Genomic DNA, 25,141 nt, shown 5'->3' on the forward strand with positions numbered 1-25,141 from the left:
CCATGCTTTGCTGAACTGGAGACAACTGATGCTACCTGAATCACGTGGTATTTTTCAGAAGAAACAAATTATATAGAACTGACAATAAACTAAGTACACTACTAAAAAATTATGATACCAATGATAACCTCTGCACTGAACAGAGGTATATATAAACATTTTAGCACAGGAAAGTAACCTCTCTGCTCAACAGAACACATCCATCAGGGAGGTCAAGAGTACAGCCAGCAAATGCATTAAGCATAGCAAATACAACTGTTGATAAAACAAGCCATTCACTTCCAATTCTGAGTTGTAATGGAGATGCTCCAGAATTTTCCTGTAAGGCTTACCTTGATAAACATTCAAGCTTCTGTCGATGACTGGTATAGTAGCTCTGAATCAGAGGATAGTTGTAGAAAGGTCTAGACAAATGCATATTGTCATCTATAGGAAATAAGTAAAAGCAAGTTAAAGAAGTAGTATCATGCTTTTACACCAAGCTTTTTGACTGAAAAGACATTATCACATAAGCTAAGCACCAAGAAGCCTCCAACCAACTCTGAAAGAAGCCAATCCTGGTTTTACCTCTGGTGAAAGAAATACAAGACACAAAATTCTACTCCTTCTTGTTTCCAGTAGCATTTCAGGTTTATACAAGAGGTACCATTCAGAAGGTGTAATATAAACTGAACTTCATTATAAAAAACTGTTAACAAAAGGAATGTTTTGGGGTTTTTTTAATGTATCATGACAGTATTTCTAAGACAATCAAGGCTGACATTAGAATTTGTAGTATATCTACATAAAGAAGCCTGTCCAATGTGTAGTTTTCCTTTAAGAAGAGACCAAAAGGTTTTAAACAGGTAGGTAATGCCTTCACTGTAAAAAAGAAGCATTCCAGTATTGGTTGTTTAAGAGTTTTTTGTTTAAAATTTCATGTATTTCAAGCTGTGGACATAAGCAACTACTTAAGTCAAAGACTTACTAATATTTCTAAAAAAAAACCCTGGAAAGAAACCAGTTGCATTATTCTCCACTACACATTTGAAAAAAAACCCAAAATCTCAGTTTCAGCAACTGAACTTCAGCATCCCCTTTGAACCAACATGACTTATTAAAAAAACTTTAGAAAAGCATGGCTACAAATGTGGCAGGGGAATTAATTACTGCATTATTTCCTTGTTACAAATGTATTACAGTTTAGGCTTACCTAAACCCTCTGGAAGGAGACCAGAGCGACAGAACCAGAGGACCACTTGTGCATACAAAGAAATGAGGCCAGTTATCATCTGCTTGTTTTTCAAGTCTGCAAAACCTGAAAAGGCATAAAATGTTTATTATTCCTTTCTTTTTTACAAATTTCTCTTCATCAGACTAAACAAATTATAAAAACAATACAGCAATCTTTGTCTTTGCATTTTTCACTCTGTATCACTTTCTTACTTGAAGAAAAACCCACAATCTCTACCAAAAAGCTATTCTTAAAAAGAACCAGATTCACTAAAGATTAAAATTAGAAAATTATAGTCTGAACTATTAAATACACTCATGAATAAGACAGTTGTTTCCAAGTAGCAGGTTTTTACTATAGCAAAGAGAAAGATTTTTCCCCAATAACCAAACAATTCAGTATATAAAAAGCTAGAAAAATTCAACTAACTTACAAGTTAGTCATGTATGTGTCCATTTTTCTAGAAATTTGCAATACAATACTTGCATGCAATTAAAATTTGCTAGCTAAGAATTCAAAGAATCCTTTTCTGCATTTCCACATCCAGCTGCTCTAACTTCAACCCAATTACCTACATAGCTTCTTGCTGAAGGTAGCCTCCCCTTCCCACTTCCATAAACTCCACAAAATCTACTTCCTCGAACTCAGCACATAGGTGGGAGCCACAAATTCTCAGATTTAAGCCCCTTCTTCTAGCAAAATCTGACTGTCTTCCAATCACCAAAAATAAAACATTGCCACAATTACAACCCAAGTGTAATTCCAAATCATAATAAAACATACCAAAGAGAAGATCTAGCAACATTACAAACCTCTTTCAGTAAGCTCGTGTGCTTCTGTTAGAAAACAGTTTAAGACTGTGCCAAGGTTGCTCAAAAGCAACTGGCAGTTCTGCAGAGACTGTAGTGTCTGTGGGTCAATGAAGTTGCAAGAGCCATCAAACAGTGGAACACCTTTTCAAGAATAAATATTCAATCATTAGGCTACAGAGCAATTTCATAGTTTCAAAATACACAAAGAACAGTATCACATACTGGCAGACACAGAACAAGCTCAATTAGAAAGAATTATCTAATAGCTGTAGAGTAACTACAAGAGTACTCACATATCTGGTCAAACTCATCTTTAGTAGTGATCACTTTGTTCCACGTCCACTCAAGAACAAACCGTAAATTAGCAGCAGAACTTGGCTGCTCTTTAAAAACAAAACAAAACAAACAGAAAAAAGAAATGAATCAACAATTTCAAACTATATATAAAAAAAATATATAAAATCAATCCAACATAAGAAAAATTACCTTCAGATGTCCAATGTTTAATGAATCCAGTCAGAAGTTCTAAAGAACTTGTCCGGACAGCAGCTGACAATATTGCTTCTAACTGCTCCTCCTAAAGGTAACAGATAAAATGCAATTAGATTCTGTCACACTTTCAATATCTGAACCGTCAACACAAAGTGTTTGTTTCTAACAATGTTTACTCATTCAGACATCACAAAGCCAACAGTACACATGCAACTAATCCCACAATCTTTTTCCTATTTCTAGCCACAGGCTGGACTGCTTGCTGGTCTGAGGAACCACACTAACTCCTCCTCTGACATTTCAACTTACTGAAGGCTATTTCTAATCTTCATTTGCATGCCTCTGCATTGTAGTCTTAAATTATTGAGTTCTAGTTAACTGTTTTCAGTAATATCCTCTGCTAATATCCACTAAGCACTTTGTGTGGATAAGTTTGCCATCAGAAAGGCATAAAGAGGGCAGGACCCATACAACTGTGCAATATTTGCATGGAAACAGTGAAGCTAAGGTCAAGCAGCTTGCTGGACCATGAAGACATAAAGCACTTTCTGACACCCAGAACATTAATTAAAGATTTTCTAAAATAAAGAAAGAGAAGAGAATAAATTTGAATAGGTTTAAAATTTAGGCTGTTCAAATATGGTATCATAATGTAGTGGTATTCCTTTAGAAGGATAATGCACAGGTATGCAAAGACATGCAATATGAAGTAGTAGCTTATTTCAGATAGTGTTCTGATAAGTCTTTCAGAGGAAATGATAATTCATAAGATTTTACTTCTTTCCCTTTTAGTTTGTTTTTTTAAACATTTTAAAGTATCTTTCCCTTCTAAGAAAAATCATTACATTCAAAGCGATTTCTACACATTAGAGCACGTGATGTTTCCATCTTTTTCTGAAAACTGGTTTCAGACAAGGAAACACACCAAGTACTACTTACGGTGGGCAAACAGAACTCCAAACCAAGCTTCGTAACCATCCTTCTGAAATTTGTCTCACTACCATTCAAAAGAAACCCCTGCTCACATCCATAGCATGTCATTGAATGATACAGTCGCAATTCAGCAAAGGTTATTAAAATTTTTCTTGATTGCTCAAGTTATTCCCAAACAGAAGCTAACATCAGAACACCTAATTTGAATATAACAGTCTACATCATGCTTGCAAAATAAACAGTCTATGGGCTAGGTCAGCTTGCCAAGAAGTTTATTTTAGCTACCACACTGCAGAAATGTTATATGCCTTAACACACTTTGAAAATCTGGGTAAGAATCCAGTGGACAGGAAGATGAAGGCAGTGGGAAGACTGCTCTTCCCTTCCTACTCATCGCTCCCCTGCACCAGGGCTAACTGATCATTTAGCTTAGATCCTGCCAGGGTGAAGATGTGCTGTTCATCACAAGGGTTCCATCCCTTATCACTCTCCAGATGAGAGACAAAGGTTGGTGTACTGCTAATGGAAACCCTATGATAGAGGGAGGGGAAGCCACTATGGTGGGATAAAGCAGGTAGGAGGTATTTGGTGTTATGAGATAAAGATGATTCAGGTGTTGTGGCAACATAAGGGCAGTCTAAGAGGGGCTGTAGGGCTACTGCAGCATAAGGCAAAGGCTACAGAGGTGAAGATCTACTTGATGGGGCTGCAGGACAGCTTACTGATGACAGGAAATGATGAGAGGAAATGGTGATGCAATTGTCAGGTGGAGCTGACAACTGCAATTGGTTACCACAGCCACTTCCTTGCAAGCAAGTGAGCACACACAGTGCACAAGCAGGTGTTTGCAATAGCTGACATCCCGTGAGATACCCTCATTGTCAGCTATTGCACTGAACCCAACACTTCCGTGGCACAGGATTAACAGACAGGTCTCTTAAGACAGATCTATTTTAGGGTTGCTTTCAGTCAAACTCAGTAGCTTGGATGCAAGAATACTACTACCCAATTCTGCTACTTAAAGTCAACACCTGCATTTCAGTGCAACTTGCAAATGATATGAAAATCAGATGACAATGTCTTCTAGCCTCTACAGCCCTGTCAGGCAAGATGGATGCAGTTCACCCATGATACCCTGGTATGCACTCACCTGACTCAGACTGGATGGTGGGACATCAACTTGCCTTGGAGACAATAAGCCAGCTAACAGACACCTATTGTAGCTATCATGAATGGCTTCAGGTATTGAAGGACCAGATTTCTTCAAGAAATTCAAGGTCTGAAATATCAATTAAATATTACAGAGTAAGACAGCATTATTATTCAGTTACTAAAGTTCTAGATAACTAAAAAGAAATAAGTGTTCACTTAAACTGTCAGACATCTTGCATCAGTAGTTTAAATTAGCACTCTGAGTAAGCATTACCATGTAGAGTTTATTCTAAAAAACATCCTGTAAAATAAAGTATCAATCCTTGCAATGTCTAACTATTTTCTAGCTTCTCTGTCCAAACACAGAGGCCTTTCTCTTTCCCTGAACACTGACACAAAATACATTCTATATAAGTTAAAACTGACACAACTTTGAGTCATACTTTGGAAGATCTTGACTTGACTGATGTTGGAAATACTTAGTGAGCTGAAACTTATTTTTTACCCATTGCATAGATTGTGACAAATAATTCTAAGATATTATAATCTGTCCAAATATGGGAGGAAAAAAATGTTCGTTTCCTTTAAGTTAAACAATTTTTCATTTTCTCCATTCTGCCCTGTTTTTTCAAGTTAATCAGGGATCAAAACTCAAAACTGTGAGGACAGTTTGACTAATGGGTAATAAAGAAGTATCAGCTTTCCCTGGCTTCCACATTTTTTTTCTTCCTCCTAGAGCAATGTCGTATTCCTTTCTACACATGTTGTGTTTCAACACAACATTGTTGAATTGGTTGTGCTTCAACAGAAGACAATGGTAGCTTTACAGTCGCAAGAGTGGAGCTAAAACACTAATATTTGCATAAAACTGGACACAAACAATTACAGTTAGGTATGTGGATGGGCAGGATGAACAGAAAATCATCTCTGAATGATCTGAATCAGTTAAACAACTCAATAGAAAACTTAGAAAAGGTGTATATTAATAAAGTAAAAAATCACCTCTTTCTGAAAGCCGGTGAAAGTCATATGAACAACTCCAGAGTTCAGCAAGCACGTACCAGCTGCAGAAACAATGAGCATTTGAGAATCTTCCATACTCTCACAGTTATGTTACGACCAGTTTACTTTTTTTTTAAATTGTAGTATCTGGAAAGATATAACTCCGTACCCATTTTTTTCATCAGAATACCACCTTACCACGAGTAGAAATTTTATCTCTATTGCTAAGTGCATGTACTTTGAGCTTCACTTCTGTCATTTCATCTTATAACCATCACCACTTCACAGGCTACATTACAAAAGCACCGGAACCCAAACCTCAGCAGACAGACAGGTATGTTTCACAACATTCAAATCCTTGTTATTATAACATAACCAATTAGGTTTGCAGGGACTTGTGGATTTCTGGTTTGGTTTTTGAGTGACAATGAACAAAAGCAGCAATAATGTCATTTGACTTCAGTTTAAGCTTAGCACTATTAAAAGCAGTGGAATACCTACCAAAATTATAGGTACTTGGATTAAAAAACTGCTCAGGTGGTGGATAAGTAGGAGGAACTCCCCGACTCAGACTCCGCTCATGTACCAAAATGTCCAAAATGAGGTTTGGAGAAGTCACACTTATTACAGTATCCAGTGACCATAATGCGAAATAGGAGCAATCATGGAGGAGTTCTTCTGGCCTTAAAGAAAACAAGTGCATAAGCTGAAGACATTCAAACAAATTATTTGTTGGAATATTGAAAATAACTCAATAAAAACCTACCTTAGTGAATCTGGCATTTGAGCATGATACCAGCGATTAATGTCAAATACACCCAGATAAGTAGATGGTTTTCCCTGACCATATGTATGCACTTGCCAGCTGAAGATTGATACACTGGTGTCAGGAGATACTACTGTAAAAGACAAGACATGGTTTCTTAATTGTAGAAAATATAATTAATATTTTCAAAATAAATGTTGAAACATAACGCTTACTACAAATATTTTTAACAATACACAGGACACTTAACATCACTGATTGGTTTCAGTCAAATTGTCCCTTTTTTTTTTTTTGTCTAAACCAAATCAAAGACACACTTGTTAGATATTTAAGTTCTCCATACAATAAGAGTTTATCAAAAAGCTTAGCTAGATGAATAGTTTAGCAAGTAAAATAAGCTAGGAACACATACATTGCTACTTCTAGTAAGCATACAAATAATTATCATACACACTTGCATCTCTAATCTGTCATCATTCATTTCCAGATTTGATTCAATTACATGTTTTAAGAATAGCTCCTTTCTAGCATATTTAGATTGAAGGAACATAATTATCACAAAAAATAAAAAAAATTCCACAAACAGAAAAGTGGAATTACAATTTTAACTTAAAACATTCACAGAGCCCAGTTCTCTTGGTGCTATACTCCAGTTGTCTCAGTAAGTGAACAATCTGTCTTCTCTGGGGAGAATACATTCTCTAGTTGTAAACAAAGCATGTAGTACATAATTTACCCTAACAGAGTAAGGAAGAAGACAGATTGGCAAAATGTTTCTCTGTTGAATTCATTATTACTGTTTAAGGATCCTCACACACTTGACTATGTTTCATTGTGAGCTTCTCTGCCATTTCAGTTTAGCTACCTCCTGAAAATGCCTTTGAAAATACCAATTATTTTGGTAATTTTGAAGTCAGCCTCATTGCTAGCTTCAACCCAGCAGAAGCTCACGTGTGCCTAAAATTCAACTTGAACAGATTCTGAAAAAAGCTAATTAGAAACCATCAGAAAAAGTACAGGTATTTCTCCATGCCCCAGACTTCATAAAAAGGAGACAGGTTATTTTTGGTTGGTTGGTTTGGCTGGTTTAGGGTGGTTTTGGTTTTGTGGGTTTTAGGGTTGTTTTTTGGTTTGGGGCTTTTATTGGGTGGGGGGTATGGAGTGGGATTTGGTTGGTTGGTTTTGAAAAGTTTTTAGAAGGCACTCTCCACAAAAACATGACACAAGTAGAGAAATTCCAAAGGCATTTTTCTCGAATTTTGACATCCTGAGAGGATGGCATTGAAAAGAGATGAAAGATGCCATTTTAGAACTAATTTAAAAGTAAGAAACAGAAACAGCCTAGGAAGATCATCTGTCTCTTCTTTGTAACACCACAAGTTAAGGTAATAAGAGGGGAAAGGCCCTTGAGATACCAAACCCAACTGTAAACCAAGCTCACTGCCAATTCCACCCCTAAACCATGTCCCTAAGCACCATGTCTACATGCCTTTCAAATACCCCTAAGGATGGTGACAACCACTTCCCTAACTGCTTTATATTCCTGGGAGACACTACTTGTGACCAGCCACTAAGTGGATGTAGATGCAGACACAGGTTTGAAAGGAAAAATAAAATTAATTCAGGTAACATCCCTAAGCAACGGAGAAAACAATGTTATTGTTGAAAGAAGACAGCTGAAAGAATGGCCAACCAGCACTACAGAGATGACCCCAACATATACTATTAGCGCATGTCAGCAATCATAAAATAAAACATCTTTTCCCTTAAAGTAGTCCCACGTAACTCAAAGCACCCAGCTTTTAAATAAGCCCAACAAGCTAGACTATACAGATACTGAAGACTTCATTGTATTGATTGTATTCATTGCTTGGATTCCAAAGCCATTTACTTTAGAATAACCAAACACAAACTTCAGAACAAACCTTCATTAATGCTATCTTCTCTGTCAAGATGGTTGCGAAATTTCTCTACAGTCTGACAGCTGAGTAATTTGGTATTGGTGGTTTGCCCTCTCAAGGAAAAGACTCCACTCGTGAGATCTAAACTGTACCTTTCGTCACAGTACTCCAAACCCTAGAGAAAAAATAAAACAAGAAAGAAAAGGTCATTTTGAGGTAAAAACACATTTTATACCTAAATATGAAAGAATGTACATATCTAATATAACATGCCAACTACATTGTATATCTCCCATGGACTTATTTCTGATAGCAAGTAAAAGACTAAATCTGACATACAAGAGAATTAAGCATCAAATTGTAACAGGTAAGTCTGGCTCAAAAGCCTTTGCACATTTTCAATATTTAGCATTTCTCTAACATTATTGAGATCTACACATTTTGCAGAATTCCTTGCAACATCAAGGTTTCTTTATAAACCTAAATATGTATCTACACAGAGGTATCAAACAAGGCAACAGTATGCACACTGAGCTCTTTGTTCCATGCCTTGACTACGGAACTGACAGGAGTCACAAAAGTCATGGCACTACAGCACCTCTGTAGAGACATTTTAGCTACAGATAGTATAGATCTGTAACAGAAGAGCAAATACATATCCCTTTCTAGCTTACCCTAGTAAAAACTAGAAACTGTTTAACAATCTCCTTTCAAAACACATAAGCTCTTACTAGTTCCTTCTCTCATCTTGACAGATAATGGGCAAAATATCCCCAAGTACATCCACCAAACACAGCCCAGAGCAAAAGGGGAAAATAGAGAGCACAAAGGATGCACATGGATAATGCATTTAGGATCACAAATTACTCAGTAAGTAAAGTACATTGAGATACACTAAAACCCTGGCAGGATTGTGTTCAACCTCTGATACCACCATTTCCTAAGTAAGTATAACTGAAATATTATCTTTCCAAATCTTTTCCAAATATAGCACTGTTCACCATACAACACGTGAATTTGTGGATTGTGGACAAACAGCAACTCTACAATTAAAAAAATTTAAAAATGAAAAAAAATCCAAAAAACCAAAACCCCAAAACCAAACTAACAAAACAACAACAAAAACCACAAGTTTCCTACAATTTCAGAGCACTAAAATGAAATTATATGAAACAGCTCATTTAAAAGCTAGCTGTAGGACCTGTGTTTTCTCACAAGAGGGTCCAGCAGCTTAGCTCTATCTTTAACTACTCTGTAAGACTGGCTCCTGTTTCAGTCTTCCACAACATCAACCATGGGGAAGCAGAAGCAGGAGTAAAATATCCCAAACCCAGAGACCGGTGCCTGACACATCTCACAAGCCTGTGATGTATAACTGGTTGCATAGTTTATAGAGGGTTAAAAGTCTTACCTTAACTACACCACAGCTTTCTCAGGTAACAAACCCAGTAACACTATTTCATCATTTTGTGTGCATTTTTTAAAGAGTGTAATCTACAATTTCTAGCAGTCCCATACTTAAAGGCTGATGAAACATTTCAACCCACTGAGGTCAAAACTGATAATCGTCACATCTTGTTCACGAAAAGAAGATAAGCAAGACATGTCATTAATCTGGAGTTTAAATTAGGAATAATTTTATTTGTAAAAGCTGCTACCTTGTCAGGAATTAAATTTATACAGGCTTTTTGCAGATGAGTCTAGCTGGAACACGCAACACTGCAGTATAAAATTTTATGACTTGTTTTCAAAAAATACAGACAAAGACCATGCCCATGAAGACAAAGCAGAAGATATTTTTTAAGTCAGTTCTGAATTTTGACAGTAAAGACTAGCCCTGCTAAATCCACCAATGCCCACACATTAAGAAAGTTACTATTTTAATCTCCTCACATATATGCACATCTTACCTCATACAGGACTTGTCCTGATACCAAGCGTTTTCTGTCACCAAAGGCTAACTGCAACAGATGTAAACTCACAACATCACCTTCACTGGAAAAGGTATAAAGTATGAAATTTGATTACAAAGATACATTATAATCCTCACATTTGAACAGACCTAGATAGAAGTTTTCTTTATAGTACACTCCTGCTAAAAACACAACTTCCCAAACTGTGGTAGTTTGTCACAAAAGCATAAAGGTGAAAATTTTGACACTAAAAGCTTCAGGGGCAAGTGCTAACCATGCCATTTGAAAGTTTTAGTATCTTGTATGTATTAAAAAATTGTTGGAAACAGATCAAAGTGAAGAGATCTTCATCAAAACTGCCTTACAGTCAAACTTTGAAAGATTGCAGCTGATTAAATATCTTGCTGCTGTTGAATGAGAGATCTTTCTCCCTCTCCCTTACCAGCAAAGTTCCAGTCCCTCTTTTGCATACACTGCACCCTTCCATATTCTGATTTAGTTCATTAGATCAGGAGGAAATTATTGACAATTTCATTGCCCATGGCAGAACAGTTGGAGCTAGATGATCTTCAGGGTCTCTTCCAACTCTAGCCTTTATGATTCTATGACTTTTCTGCTGAAGAGTGATTATTCTGTGCCAGGTGAGCTCAATTAGCCCACAAAGACTCCAAAGACAAGGAGCACTAGGTCATCAGCAATACTGCCACCTTTCCCCTTTACAGGCAGCAAGCTGCTATACTGGCACATTTAGTGTTCTACATCTGCAGCCACAACTACTTTTAATGGTATTTTAACATCATAACATTAATATCAAGCAAATCATGAAGCAGTCATCAAGAAACAAAGGAAATTATTTCAGAATGCAAGTACACAAATAGAGCCACTGCTGCTTTGCCTTTTTTCAGAAGGTATGAAGTTGTAGGTCCCTCTTCACCTCTGTTCAATCTTGTAAAAACTGCACTATAAGCTTAACATTTCCATACTTGAGAGAATCTCCTGCACAGCTAAATAAATATACATTTATCAACTGTTTGTGAGCAAATATTTTTCTAAAAAAGCAGTGCCTTATTCTAAGTTCTTATTCACCTTTCTTGCGTAGACTGAACAGCCCACAGGTAGCAACAATTGCGAGGATCATTCTCAGGCTCTTGAAAAGTCACAGCATAGACTGGAATCCTTCCTCCTTCTAGCTGAGAGTGGTGCCTACAGGTTTAAAGAAAAAGAAAAATTTGGAAGAAGAAAGGTGAGCCTGCTGGCCTCAACAGTTTGCAGAGAGGAAGATGCCTCTTCTGCAAGAGGAGCACCTTGCATGCTTATCCACAAAACACAGGTCATACTCCCATCTCAAGTGAGTCAAGAAGTGACTTCTTTTTATGCAATACAGAGGTGAGGAAATTACTGTCCATCAAATGCAACAACCTGAGTTTATGTTCTCCTCTGCCTGAGGAGGAGGAACATAAATGATTTCTTCAGCTGTCAGGCAACAGGCTGTTCTTACTGCTGTAGCCATCTTCAATACTGGACTTAAAAGTGTGGCATATCTTTTGAACAAATTTAAAAGAGCACAAAACAGAAGCAATTGCTCACTTCTTTACTTGGATCATGGAAAGAATTTTTTTTCAAGACTTGGGAACACTGTATGCACCTTCATAGTTTACTCTTGCCACTTAATTATTCCTCCATTGCCTATCTAAGCACCCAATAGTTTCTGGGGAGTCACCACAAATTTGCTTAAATGAATTCTTATCTGAATTTGGTCAAATATCCCAAGTGAGACTGTTTTTTGGCAGATTTAAAATAATCTCTTGATTTTTCTATTGCTTATGAATTTACATGTTCCTTATCCTCATCTCCAAGTAGTTCAAGCAAACTTTCATCCATGTGCATCACAGCTTTGAAATGGGTCAATCCCCTATTTCAGTCAAAGTTAGAGTAAGAATGTATTTTCAGGCACAAATCAGCTACTGATTTGTTATGTCTGGCTAGTTTCATCCTGGAAACTTTAAAGAATCACCAAAATCACATTATTAACATAGTTAAGCCTTTCAATGTATGCCCTAATTGTAAGAACTGGTTCTGAGAAATAATTTTTATAACTTGTTTAATCAAAATACAAAAATCCTGCTTTCACTAAATGTTACTAATAGAACAAACTGTCTTAAAGAAAACATCCCAACTGCTTGACATAGCCCAAAGAGGTTTGCTTTTCACAGTTCCTCAGTCCACAGGCACAATAAGGAAAGCAATCCAAGTCCACTGCAGAGAATGCGGTCCACTTGCTCCATGCATGACTCAATATCTATTTCAGAAGAGATTTCTAAACATTCCAAGATTTTACACAAAATTTCCATCCCTGGAAAAGCTCTCTATATCCTAAAGTATTTCCTTAAGCAAAAACTTGAGACCTCCCACACCTCCAGATAGAGCCACATGTAAAGCCCTACTTACTCCCTCTTCAAAGTTTTCATATTCCATAGTGACAGGTAGCCATCTGAAAAACCCACAACGAGCTGGTTGCTTCTGCTTATGTAGCACAGGGTTGATATTGCTGTTCCTGAAGGATTTTGTAATTGAAAACACAGATGTCTCCCTTCTCTGGATGCAGTTTCTCTTCTTTGAGGAACTTCAGCAGGAATTCTAGTGAGAACTTCCAGATCTACACACATAAAACCACACAATAAAGAAATGTGCTTTGTCATTGTGGTTGCATTTTACATCCTGATGTGACAACACGTATCAACTAGTTCTACCATCCCAAGCAAAATACCTAGCTATGCAACATTTGTTTTTACTACATCCATTTTCTAGGTATTCAAAGAATGTAAGAAATCTCAGATTGGAGAGGTATGTTCCATTCTTCTTGGACTCTATAGATCAGGATTCTAGGCCTTATGATGAAGCTATCTGAACTGACATCAGCTCCTGAACTCAGCCACTGCTGTTATAGCCAAAAGTGTATGCAATTTGAATATACAAAAATTTCATTCATCCAAATGAATGATATTTGACAGGTCATATTTGTTTCAAAAAAACAAGGCTAAAATTTGCCCAAGTCATTTAACAGAAGCAGAAGCACATTCCCATGAACTAGGACACCTCTAAAACAACTTCATCAGACAGCTACACTGGCTGATGGTAAAATCCCTAAAAATCACTTCCAAGAATCATGGGGACATGGGCACCTTGGCAGGAGGGAGGCATTTATAACATTGGAAGGAATATTAAGTGACTCTCATTTTTAATCAGTTCAAGACAATACAATGTCAAACTGCCATCTGTAATCAGCAGTAGTCCTAAGTGTCTGCACATCAGGATCTTCAAAGTGGGATGCATACTGTTTAAATAAAAGGCATGAGGTTTTTTTTAATTTTATATTCTAGTTGAAAAATCACAAGCTTACCTGATGACTCTGCTTCATTCTGACAGCAAGATAAATCATCCAAACAAAGGTCAACCAGAAGGAGATGACCAACATCTGTAGCTACTGCTGCCACTCCAAAGAGCCATCGCAGACTTTGATGTAGGTGCCGAGTGCTCATACTGGCTCCTCCATGACTGGTTATGGGTTCTATGGCAGTTACCTACGTGAAAACTATAAGTTAATACAATAATTCTAAGCTTACAAGTACCTTTCATAATTTGAGTAATTTCGTTTCAGATTTCCTATATATCAAATAAAATTTCCCATCTTCTCTGCTACTCAAAGGATTAATAACAGTATTTTGATTATTCAAATTCTTGCTGCTCCAAGTGTACATGACTGTTATAAGAAAATCAGGAACACTGGTCATATCTACCTGCAGAATTAGCCAAAGTTCAAACGTTGCTTCTAACTTTTTAGATGTTTTTGTTGTTGTTGTAGTGGAAATTAATATTTTCCCGTTTCTGCATAGTTTCTGCAAACTTAAAAAAATATTTCCTGGTTTTAACACATCAGTTTTCCATGCAGAAGCCCCTGGAACTGCATATTTCCTCACTGAATTATGCACTGGCTTTTCATATTCTCCTAGACTACTGCCCATTCATCCTGAGAATGAACAAAGTAAACTTTTCTCACCTCACTGAATCTGAATGCTACCCTTCTGCCTCATACAAACCAGGAAAATTTGTGAAAACATCATTTAATTGTTCTGAAACATAAAACCATCATAAACCAATTTAATACAATAATGTTTTAAATTCAGATTTGCTTTTACTAGAATCCAATTCAAATAATACTCCAGTAACATTTTCAGCTTTCTGCTGCACTTCACATGTATATCCAGAGGGCAATAAGAGATTATGCTGACACACACACAAAACAAAATGCCATTTTTTTTTGGCTTGTGATTTTTTTTTTAGCTGTTTATGCTTTAATTCAGTTTCAGTTAAATGCTTTAATTTTAATGTTTTTAATGCTCTGAATGACTACACATCTACTAGATGGCATCCAGTCATACAGACACTATAAATACTCTAGTGGCTTGACACCTTGGACCAGATTTACTAAGTTAGTGCAAACCTGTACAACATAGGTGTCCATAGAAGATATATCCATATGGAAAACAGTCCAGAAATTCAGGTCATCATTAAAGCCTTACAACAGTAATGATGAAAACTGCAGAAAGTGATATTAAGAATAAATCTGCATTCTACTGCATTTTCCACTCTTGATCACCTGCTTGCTATTCTGAGATTCATACGACTATGTCTCACTCATTCACAACACAACTATGGAAGTTTGAGATATTTTAAAGACAGTATTTCTGACAGAAATTCAGCATTTAAGAAACATACATTATAGACACTTTAAAGAATTTTTTTTTCCTTTTCACTCTGCAATAGGAATATACAGCACTGAAACAAGACGAAAGGTTAGTTTCTCCAATTTCTCCAATTAAAAAGCACATACCCTTCCTGGAAGAACAACTGCTTTAACGACTCTTGATATTCCAAGGTCATATAGACAGAGAACACTTCCCTCTGTTTCTTCCAGCCCAATCAGCAATCCATTTCTCTTCTGCCAGGAAAACTCCTTCACCACACGAATGGTGGGATGCTGCTCGTTTACCCCACTGAAGCGGTACGCAGAGAGCCGCTCTCCTGTCACAGAGCTCACCACCTCAAGCTGAGGACCACACGCCAACCACGCCAGCCCATTTCTCCCTGTAAGAGAAAACAAAGCTGACTACACAAAACTTCCAACTAAGATTGAAACAACTGAAAAAACACAGCTACTGTGTCTGACCTTCAATAAAATTACCTGACACAGGAAGACTGACTTCCGAATTCTGGTTAATTCTTTAAAACCACCCATCAAAAGCCTCTAGTAATGCATCCTAAAATTAACCAACTTATTGTCTTGCATTTGTACTTGCTATTCCTGCACTGAAATATTTTGTTTGGGATTAATATTACAATAGGTTGAGCTACAGTTTTCATACAATATTCAGCTTGGTTTTGCCAGAAATCATCTGAATACACAGAGGAATACACTCTTAAAGTATACTTCAAATATAACAAATCTAAACCAATTAATTTCTATTTGATTAACTTAACTTGGCACATGCCTGGTTAAGTTAACAACTTAACTTTGGACTTCAAAAAGAAATTACTTTAGAATGGGCTCTGAATGAGTAAATATAAACTTCTGCACAGGCTGACCACAGAAATAATTTCACATATTTTGTTTGCCTTAACGACTTCAAGCTCAAGGAAGTATTAACTCAATTACTGCATTTACAGTCAGGTAGATTGTTTCTACACAGTCTTAACAAAAGCCTAGACATCCAAATAGGCACATAGATATACTTGCAGATCACCTAGAAAATCAGCTACCTCACCTGCCTAGTCATTTTCAGCCACTCTCACTGAGTACTCATCTGCATCCTAGCAAATACTTGGGAAATTTGGCCTCTTCCTTCTGTTTAAAGCAGAGGAGTTGCCTCTTAAACTATGAGAACTATGTAACTATGAAGAACTACTTTTGCCTATGATGTTATGATGGTCATGGAGCTTGAGCTGGCACAAATAAATACAGTACAAAACACTTATTTTTTTGAAAACTGTGTTTCATTTAATTAAAAATTGAGATAGGTTCACCAACTCAGCATATTTAAATTAATTGTTTTAATAGCACAAGACAGGTGCAAGCTGTTACGATTTCAGAGTTAAACTATGCTAATGTTTTATTATTTGCATTTTTATTTATTAAAACATCCTTTTTGTTCTCTTGAAACCGGCTGCATCTTAATAGCACCAACTTGACACAGCTGACCCTATGCTACAGGTAACCTCCAGCCAACCATTACCTTACACAAAGACCAAGTCTAAAGGAAAATGATCACCTCCAGAGAACTTTCCACACAGCACAGAATCCAGTGTTACTTCATCTTCCCCAAGTGCCTGAACAGTCACCTCTGGAAACTGCAGCAGACCGCTTGTTACTTGAGCCTTTAGCTCTCGCATTCTTCACTGTAAATAAAGAAAAAGTGCAAAAATACTCATGTCAGCCACAAATATTTTTGAGATTGACAGAAGTTTCATCACAATGTAGAGAAAACCCTCCCGTATTTCACCTTTAGCTCTTTTCCTTAAAGAAATAGCACCCGGGACAGCTTTTGACCTCATGGCAGAGCAAAAGAATATACTGCTTTTCTCACACCAAGAGATCACCAACAAAAAGTGACACAGAGGCACTGACAAGAGAAATAACAGGGGAAAAAACCCAGTAAACTGACTTCAAGCCTACTCACACAGGCAAGTAAGATGTAATCTCAGAAAAACTGTATTTTAACAAGCTTCTCAGGAAGAGGTATATATACGCTTCCATTTGCCCTTTCCTGTGATTTTCTACTTTATTACTTATTGTTAATTGTCTTCTAATAGATTTTATGCAGCATTTAGGTCTTGTTCATATTTTGCATGTTTAAACATCAAGGATTAGTAAGTTCTTAACTAACAATATAGTTTCTCACAGCCTTCTAGAGAAACTGATCCATTACAGCTGAGACCAGTGGTCTGCATGGCATGTGGGAAATTGGCTGACAGACTGCAATTGGAAGGTGGTGGAAAAAACTTTTCCAACTGCCAATCTGTCACAGGTGGGGTTCCCCAAGGACTGATATAAGGCCTAGGAATGTTTAGTATCTTCCTAAGTGATCTGGATGGCAGGATCAAGTGTACCCTGATTAAGTTTGCAGATGATAAGGAACTACCAAAGAGTAGGAAAGCAGGTACTTCAGAAGGGAGAGACACCCTCCACAAAAGACCTGGATAAGCTGGAAGAGTGGCCTAACAAGAACCTTATGAAGTTCAGCAGGAACAAGGGTAAGGTTTTGCTCCTGACAAAACACAATCCAGGAGTGCAGCAAAGACTAGAATCTGCCTATCTGGAAAACAGCTCTGTAGATGACCACAGGACTGGGAAGCCTGACACATGAGGAAAGAGGAAAGACTGGGAGAACTGTGTTTGCTACGACTTGAGGAAAAAAGGGCTTAGGGGAGACTTCAGCACCATATTCCAGTACTTGAAGGGCAGCTACAGAGAAAATTATTACTTCCTTTTTACAAGGAGTCACATGAAAAAGTCAGGGGGTAACGAGAACAAGTTACTCCTGGGAAGATTCCAATTCAACACAAGAGGAAAATGTTTCACAATTAGATCAATCAGACATCTTCCCTGAGGAAAAGGCAGATTCCCCAGCACTGGACACTTTTAAGATTCAGCTAGACACAGTGCTGAGCCATCTTGTGTAGATTGTGCTTTTGCCAAGAAAGGCTGGACCAGACGATCCATCAGGTCCCTTCCAACCTCTTATTCTATGATTCATTCTCAAAATCTTCCAGAAAATGTACTGTTGATATTGTCACACTACAAGCAATACAGACTTTCAAAGCTAATCAATTACTTAGTAGTTTTCCATACATCTATGATGTAAATGTAACACAGCACTTCGGAAAACTGACTTTCCTCTCTACTTAAATCCTCATATTCCTTATTCCACTCCCATCCTTTCTTTTGCCTGTCCTTACCATTTCTCTACAATATTTTACCCAACTTTCCAAGCCTCTCAGTTTCTACACTTCTGTTGGTGCTCCAGAAAGAGGTCACATTTCCGTATGTCAAGATAAAATTCTCTCATGGAAAAACTTAAAAGCTTGTCATTTCCAAGACTAAATAGGTGGCTAGATGAGACATATTCCGTACATGTGGAAATACAAAATACTTTAACTAACTCTGTTTTGCAAGTTCTTTCAGTTACTGAAAAAAACACTCCAAAAGAGAAGACAGATCTAATTATCTTGTTCAAATAGCACTGCTTTCTTCCTGAACTCTCAAAGGGAAGATACTACACATAGTTCACTATTCTGAACTGCTGCACATGTTGACCAACTCTGGCTCCAACTTCTTTAGACCCTCCCTTCAGGAATTTATATGCATTGACGAGATCTCCCTTCAGCTTTCTATTATTCAGGCTGAACAGTCCACTCCCACCTCTCCCAGCCTTTCCTCTAGCCCCTTCTAACCAGGTTGTAGCTCTTTGCTGAACACCCTCCAATACCTCCATATCTCTCTTGTGAGACTGGGGAGCTCAGACACAAAGAATTTCAGGTGTGACCTCACCAGTGCTCATTAGAGGAAGGATCACCCCCTCCACCTGCTGGAAATTATTCTCCTCATGCAGCCCAGCATTCCAGCAGTCACTTTCACCACAATGCCACACTGCTGGCTCACAAGTCAACTTGGTGTCCCAACAGGCAGCCCAGGGTCTTTCCTGCCAACCTGCTTTCCAGCTAGGCAGCGCCCAGTATATACTGGTATATGGGGCTGTTCCTCCTCAGGTGCGGGACTTTGCACTTCCCTTGTTAAACTGCACAAGATACCTCTCAGCCCATTTCTCCATCCTGTTAAAAATGTGGATGGCAGCTTGGCCCCTGGTGTATCACCATTTTTCCCAGTTTCAGCCAATTTGCTGAGGGTGTGCTCTGCTCCACATGCTCATCATTAACAAAAAAAAGCACCAAGTAATCAACTCTCCACCACATGCAACATACGTGATTGATCAATTGTGCCTTAAGGGAGAACACTGACCATGACAACATACATCAAAATTTTAGAAAACAGCACAAGATCTCAAAAAAGAACATATATGACTGCAGTGAATAAAAACCTTTTTCGTAAATAAGCACAGAGATATCTGAAAAAGAAGTGTGCATACTAAACACTTCGTTATTACTAATACAATGCATGGTAGGAGTAGCAAGGTGGCTTTAAGAAAAAGAGCAAACAAGTATCTTTCAGTAGGGCAGGTAACAGCATTGAAGTATCAACTTCTCAACTGCCTGTTCTCCACCAGTCAGTCATCCAGAGTCACCCTGCCTTTGCCACTGCCCACCTGGACAGTCTGAAGCACAGCACTTAGTGTGGCCAAAATGGAAATAAAATTTTAAGACACTCTCATAGAATCATAGAATTGACTGGGTTGGAAGGGACCTCAGAGATCATCGAGTCCAACCCTTGAACCACCGTTGCGGTTGCTAGACCATGGCACTGAGTGCCACATCCAGTCTCTTTTTAAATATCTCCGGACACGGAGAATCCACTACTTCCCTGGGCAGCCCATTCCAATGACGGATCACTCTTTCCGTAAAGAAATTCTTTCTAATATCTAACCTAAACTTCCCCTGGCACAACTTAAGACCATGCCCTCTTGTCGACTGGCAAAAGAGCCCAACCCCCACGATTTGAATTTAAAAACAAACCACTCACCATCCCAAACTCCCCATCAAATCAGAAAGAATTCTCTGATGGAAAGCTTACACCTTGACCCAGTGTACTCATCTCTACAGGACACATCATATGTGTTTGTAAGTCCAATACCATCACTAAGAAACATCAAATATGTAAAACTCCAACATCTGGGCCACTCATGTATTCATAAATGTAATCATGCAGCAGTTATTAACTACATGTAGAAGCATGTGAAAACACTAGAGCAGCAGGAGTGCCCAGGTTTCCTCAGGTAAGCAATTTTAAACGCTTTTCTAGATACATGGTTTGGCAATATGGAACCAGGAAAACAAAAAACATAGTAAATTATGAACAGCAGACATAGTGATTTGATTATCAGGTTGTTTTTCTCACATTATTCTACTAAGTTAAACCAAGGATTACTGGGAAGTCAAAACAGTGGAAAAACAGACAGAGATCAGTCAAAGGCATGAAGCCTCTCCTTTACTATCCAACACAAACCACATCTCTGCTCTCCTTGAAAACAATTACTACCATCACATTCCTACTTCTCTCTGTTAGAAACCAGATTACTGTAAAACACTGCAGTCTTCCCATGTTCAGGAATAAAACAGAATTCAACCTCCCAACTGTATCCTACACCAAAGGGTTCTGTGTATCAGTTGCCAAAACTACCCTTCTTCTCCACCTTGGGTACGTACACCTCCCAAACATCATGAACTATTTCCAAAGAAAGGAACATATCACAAGTGATAACAGATTTTTCAATCAAAAAAATGCAGTGGAAAAAAAAAAAAGCAACTGAGAAATTACATGTTCAAGTAGAATCATATGCAGCCAAGTCAGAGTTTTGGGATGTCAGTTTTGACAGTAGAACATGAAAATCAAAGGCCAACAATCTTAAGGGCTTACTGAAGAAAAAGCTAAAAAGACAGTCAGATGTAGCTGAAGATATCACTGCCACCAAAAGAGAGGCACTACTTCCACCTTCCATCTGCTCCTTTGTTCTACTATTGGATTCCTGTGGCCTACCCTGCATTGACTTAAACACTTTTTAGAGCACTGTATGAGCCCAGCTAGCTCCCTAAGCAGACAGGAAACTAACCCAGAGAAGTAGACAGATTTCCACTGAGTTATAGTCAAACTGGCTGGGCAGACAGAAGCAGCAAGCATAAGTTGGCACAAGGAAGGATGTAGGACAATGCATTGGGGAAGGAGAGGAAATTTGTCCATCTCCCATTCTGTGACAGCAAGCCACCATGCTAGCTCATACATGTGACACTATACATTAGCGAAGAGAGCTAAAAAGCTCTTTACATTTAGAAAGGACACTACCCATGACACAGTCAAGTCAACTTTTAACTCTCTGTTGCATGTAGGATTCACTATTTCACTGAGAAAAGCCTGGGATGACAGGTGTCAATCTTTCCTTCAGCCAGATGTGAAAGCTGAAGTGATGTCTGGGAAGTATTACTTGGTGATCAGGAAATGGCCGAAGTTGTGAGACAATACTCAGATCACATTTTCTAAGGAAACAGGACAGAGTGGGAAGAAGACAAGAAGATGAAATGGCAGAAAAACCTAAGTTCTTTTGAGAAAAACAGCATCCACTTTGTTGACCAGGATGTAAAGATGACAAATAGAATTTTTTGAGTTATTGTTAATGACTGATTCAATGACATTTTCCCTAGAAAAACAGGAAGCAACTCACAAGCATTGGAGGATCAGCAAATGGAAAAGATACTTTCTTCACTCTAGCAGTCAGGTTCTGGGAATTTTCCCTCTGCTTCCTGCAGAAAGAGTATTTAGTGAGTGAGTTAGCAAGTGATTTCATGGGTGCCACTGCATCATTTCTTCCCCACTTAGGCAGAAAACCTACTTTTTACTCTAAAAAGCCACTAGTGTAACAGTGAGTCTGCATCAAAATTCTGGACTCGGGCTTATTTCAACCCAGTGCAGCCTAGAGATTGTCTTGCTGAGTTTGTGCAGATGATGCTCCACTAGCTCTCTGAAGGAATGACTTTACAGCACATGGTGAGAAGAAGAAAATTTCAGCTCTGTATCCCAACAGCTCCCAACAGGTAAGAACCAGTATTTGATGCTAGCCACAGATCTTATTTTCCTTTAAATGAAATTAAAAAAAAAACAACCCTACACACCAAACAGACAAAAACAAATAACCAAAAAACCAAGCAAAGCTAAAAAACAAACCAAACAAAAAAACCACACCAACACATAACAAAACCAACACAGAATGGAATTTGACAATAGAGACACTTTACCCAGCTACCTCCTATAATTATTCACTAACACAACCTAGCAAAATCTAACACTTTTGGTCAAGAGTTCCAGTGCCTATATAATATGGCTAAGCCAGCAAATGTTCCTGAATTCAGCTCTGAAATTATATTCTTTTTACGTTCCTTGGTGTACCTGGACAGACAGACACAGGTGCCAAGTAAATCAGTACAGAAACACACACACAGCCTTCCTAAAAGAGGCTTTCCAGAATCATTGGAGCTGAACTGGTCCAAATCCCCTGCTCAAGCTGGGTCACCTAGAGAAGGCTGCCCAGGGCCCTGTCCTGGCAGTTTTTGAGTATCTAATCCTGAAAGACACTTTTACAAGCATCAACCTGACAAGCTGAACTGCAAAAACATCTGCAACACATGTTAAAGAGGACCAGATTCTTGGTGACTTTCCTACCAATTTAAGCAGTCTCTCCACCATACAAGTGAAACAACCCTGCAACAGCAAGGGCTTCCTACCATTGTTTCTCTAAAAGTGTATCAGCATACTAGGTAGAAGACACAAAAGTAAAAGCAACCTGATTAAGTACATTTCCCTGTCTTAAAAAAAAAAAAGCAAACCCCAGACAAATCAGAACAGGGAAAACTGATGCAGAAATGAATGAGGAGCTGTCCTCAGCAGAGCAGGACACAGACCTGTGTATACAAACATGCGTGGCAGCTGACAACCAAGACAGACACAATCACCCAGACTGATGGGCCACAGAAGGCACCTGAAATGCCACGTTTAGCCATACACCCCAAACGGGGTTCAGCATTCCAGGCAGAGTTACGTCTCTGAATTTTCCATTCTTTTACCAAACATGATCAGGAAGCAATTATTAGACCTGAAACACTGACACCATGCTGCTTCAGAAGCTCCACACCTGGAGCAGCGGTCAACTAGGGAAAAAATCAAGCAGTTTCGTTTAACTCAGCAACTTTTCTGCGTGACACGTTTCCCGAAAAAATCGAGACCCCTCCAAACCTGGCGGAATTCCTCTAAAGCTGTGCTTTCCCTACCAAACCCATCCTTCTTCCAGAGGGCTCTATGCAGGTAGCAAATTTCCCGCCTCCTCCATCAAACGGGGAAAAAAAAAACACCTCAGAGAATTAAAGAAAACCCCTCCGAAAAGTGACCGAAGGCGGGAGAGACGGGGGCGTGCGTCTGCCGGACAGGAGGGAAAGCTGCCGGCGGCAGCCGCCACATCTCCCACGCCCCCCAGCCTCGGCTGCGGAGCCTCGCACGCCGCCGCCGCCGCCACCTCCCTCCCATGTGCGCTGCCCAGGCCTTGCTGCCGGCCCGTCCCGGCCTCCTCCACCGCGGCCGGCCCACGTGTGGCGGGGCACGGCGCCGCAGCCCGGGGGGGGGTCACTTACATAAGGGGCCGGACGACGACGGCCCGGCCCGCCGAGGGCCCGCGCTGCGCCAGCGGCGGCGGAGCCGGCCTAGCCGCCTCAGAACCCCCGGTACCTACGGGTACGGGGGAAGGGAGGCGGGCGTCGCCGTCGCCACCTCCGCCTTTTTCTCCCCGCGCCGCTCCTTCCTGCTCGCCCACCCCGGCGCGTTTTTTCCCCCCCGTACGTGCCGATGAGGGCGGCAGCATCTCCCGCAGCAGTCAGAGTGGCCTCCGCCTGCACCGGACCTGCCCGGCCGCTCCCCGCTCGGTTTCTGCGCACCCCAGTGCGTCCCGTCCCGCGCGCCCGGTGACTGCGCTGCCGCGCGCCAGGGCCGTTGCGTTCCACTCGGCGCCCGCGCCCCTCCCCCCCGCGCGCGGCACCCACCTCGAGCGCTCACCCGCCGGGCGGGGGGGGGGGGAGCGGAGGGGGGCAGTGGGGGGTGGGACGGGGGGCGGAGTTCTCGCGAGACCTCTGAGGGATACCGCGGGAATTTTCAAATTCTCGGAATAGGACTCCGGGCGGCGGCCGCCTCCGGACTACGCATCCCAGCGTGCCTCGCGGCCTGACGCTTCCTGCTCCTGTCTCATTCCGGTGCGGGCCGGCTTGGCGCGGGGCACGCTGGGAACTGTAGTTCCTAGTTGTCTGCAGTGTGTGTAGTGGAGGCACCATTTTACCTTCGGCCCCATCGCTCAGCTCAGCCGCCGGGGTGTCCGGGACGGGGGGAGTCCCACGCACGGCAAAATTCCACGCTCTGCACATTGCACACCTGTGCTCGGCCTGCCCCCCTGTCTTGCCAAGGCAGGCATTTCCATAGCGGGGAGATGGCCCCCTCCACGCCAGCACTGCCCACGCGTGTGGGCTCGCAGGGGCCTCCTGACCTCCTCGGGGCACTTGGTTGCTGCTGAAAATGGTTCAGAGGAGCTCAGCCCTCCCCCAGGAGCAAAGCCCCGGTAGCACCGTGCAGGGGCAGCATCCTCACCACCGGGCTCTGCTCCCGGGAAGCTCGGGCTGGAAACAGAACTCCCCGTCAGCAACCTGCAGGCTCCTTGCGTGGTTTTTTACACCTCGTTACAGGCTCCTGCTGGCACAGCTCCATCCATCATCAGTAACTGCAATCCTGGCAGGGTCTGTGAAAACTCAGAAGGTGTAACCATATTTCAGTGAGGCTTAAGCCTGGTACCGTTGTGTGAGGTGTCTGTGGTTCTGTATTAACATCCTTCAGCAGTCCGAATGGGGGTTGTGCTTATAAAACATACTAAGTGCCAATGAGGAGAGGGCTTTGCACATTTTATAAACAAAGAGTTTTCCAGGCATGCTTTATTCCTGCTTTACATTTTTTGCAATTGTTCCTACTGGACTGCAAAGGACTACGAGAGCAAGGAAGCAGAAACATAGCTAGACTTTAATGAAATAAAACTGATCATTAAAAATAAACAGTTTAGCTTTAAGCATTACATACAAATTGAGACTTAAACAAAAGCCTATATGACAGCATAAATAAGCATTACTTTACACATACAAACCATTACTATCCC

The 25,141-nt window shown here is 40.0% G+C and overlaps 1 protein-coding gene across 1 annotated transcript in view; it reads right to left on the reverse strand.

Annotated features, from left to right (window-relative positions):
- Positions 1-24,024, reverse strand: part of AHCTF1 (AT-hook containing transcription factor 1) — a 41,399-nt gene extending 17,375 nt beyond the window's left edge. The window contains exons 1-18 of the mRNA XM_030447483.1: positions 23,991-24,024; positions 21,629-21,707; positions 16,511-16,637; positions 15,076-15,329; positions 13,585-13,765; positions 12,633-12,840; positions 11,271-11,387; positions 10,182-10,266; positions 8,296-8,446; positions 6,371-6,503; positions 6,106-6,287; positions 5,605-5,666; positions 4,601-4,729; positions 2,512-2,602; positions 2,319-2,408; positions 2,026-2,166; positions 1,193-1,297; positions 333-426 (exon numbers count right to left, since the gene is read on the reverse strand). Coding sequence (XP_030303343.1) covers positions 333-426; positions 1,193-1,297; positions 2,026-2,166; positions 2,319-2,408; positions 2,512-2,602; positions 4,601-4,729; positions 5,605-5,666; positions 6,106-6,287; positions 6,371-6,503; positions 8,296-8,446; positions 10,182-10,266; positions 11,271-11,387; positions 12,633-12,840; positions 13,585-13,765; positions 15,076-15,329; positions 16,511-16,631 — 2,144 coding nt within the window. The 5' untranslated portion in view covers positions 16,632-16,637; positions 21,629-21,707; positions 23,991-24,024. The remainder of the gene's footprint in view (positions 1-332; positions 427-1,192; positions 1,298-2,025; positions 2,167-2,318; positions 2,409-2,511; positions 2,603-4,600; positions 4,730-5,604; positions 5,667-6,105; positions 6,288-6,370; positions 6,504-8,295; positions 8,447-10,181; positions 10,267-11,270; positions 11,388-12,632; positions 12,841-13,584; positions 13,766-15,075; positions 15,330-16,510; positions 16,638-21,628; positions 21,708-23,990) is intronic.
- Between the last annotated feature and the right edge of the window lie 1,117 nt (positions 24,025-25,141).

The sequence above is a fragment of the Calypte anna genome, chromosome 3 (genome assembly GCF_003957555.1).
Source record: "Calypte anna isolate BGI_N300 chromosome 3, bCalAnn1_v1.p, whole genome shotgun sequence".
NCBI classification, from domain to species: Eukaryota; Metazoa; Chordata; class Aves; order Apodiformes; family Trochilidae; genus Calypte; species Calypte anna.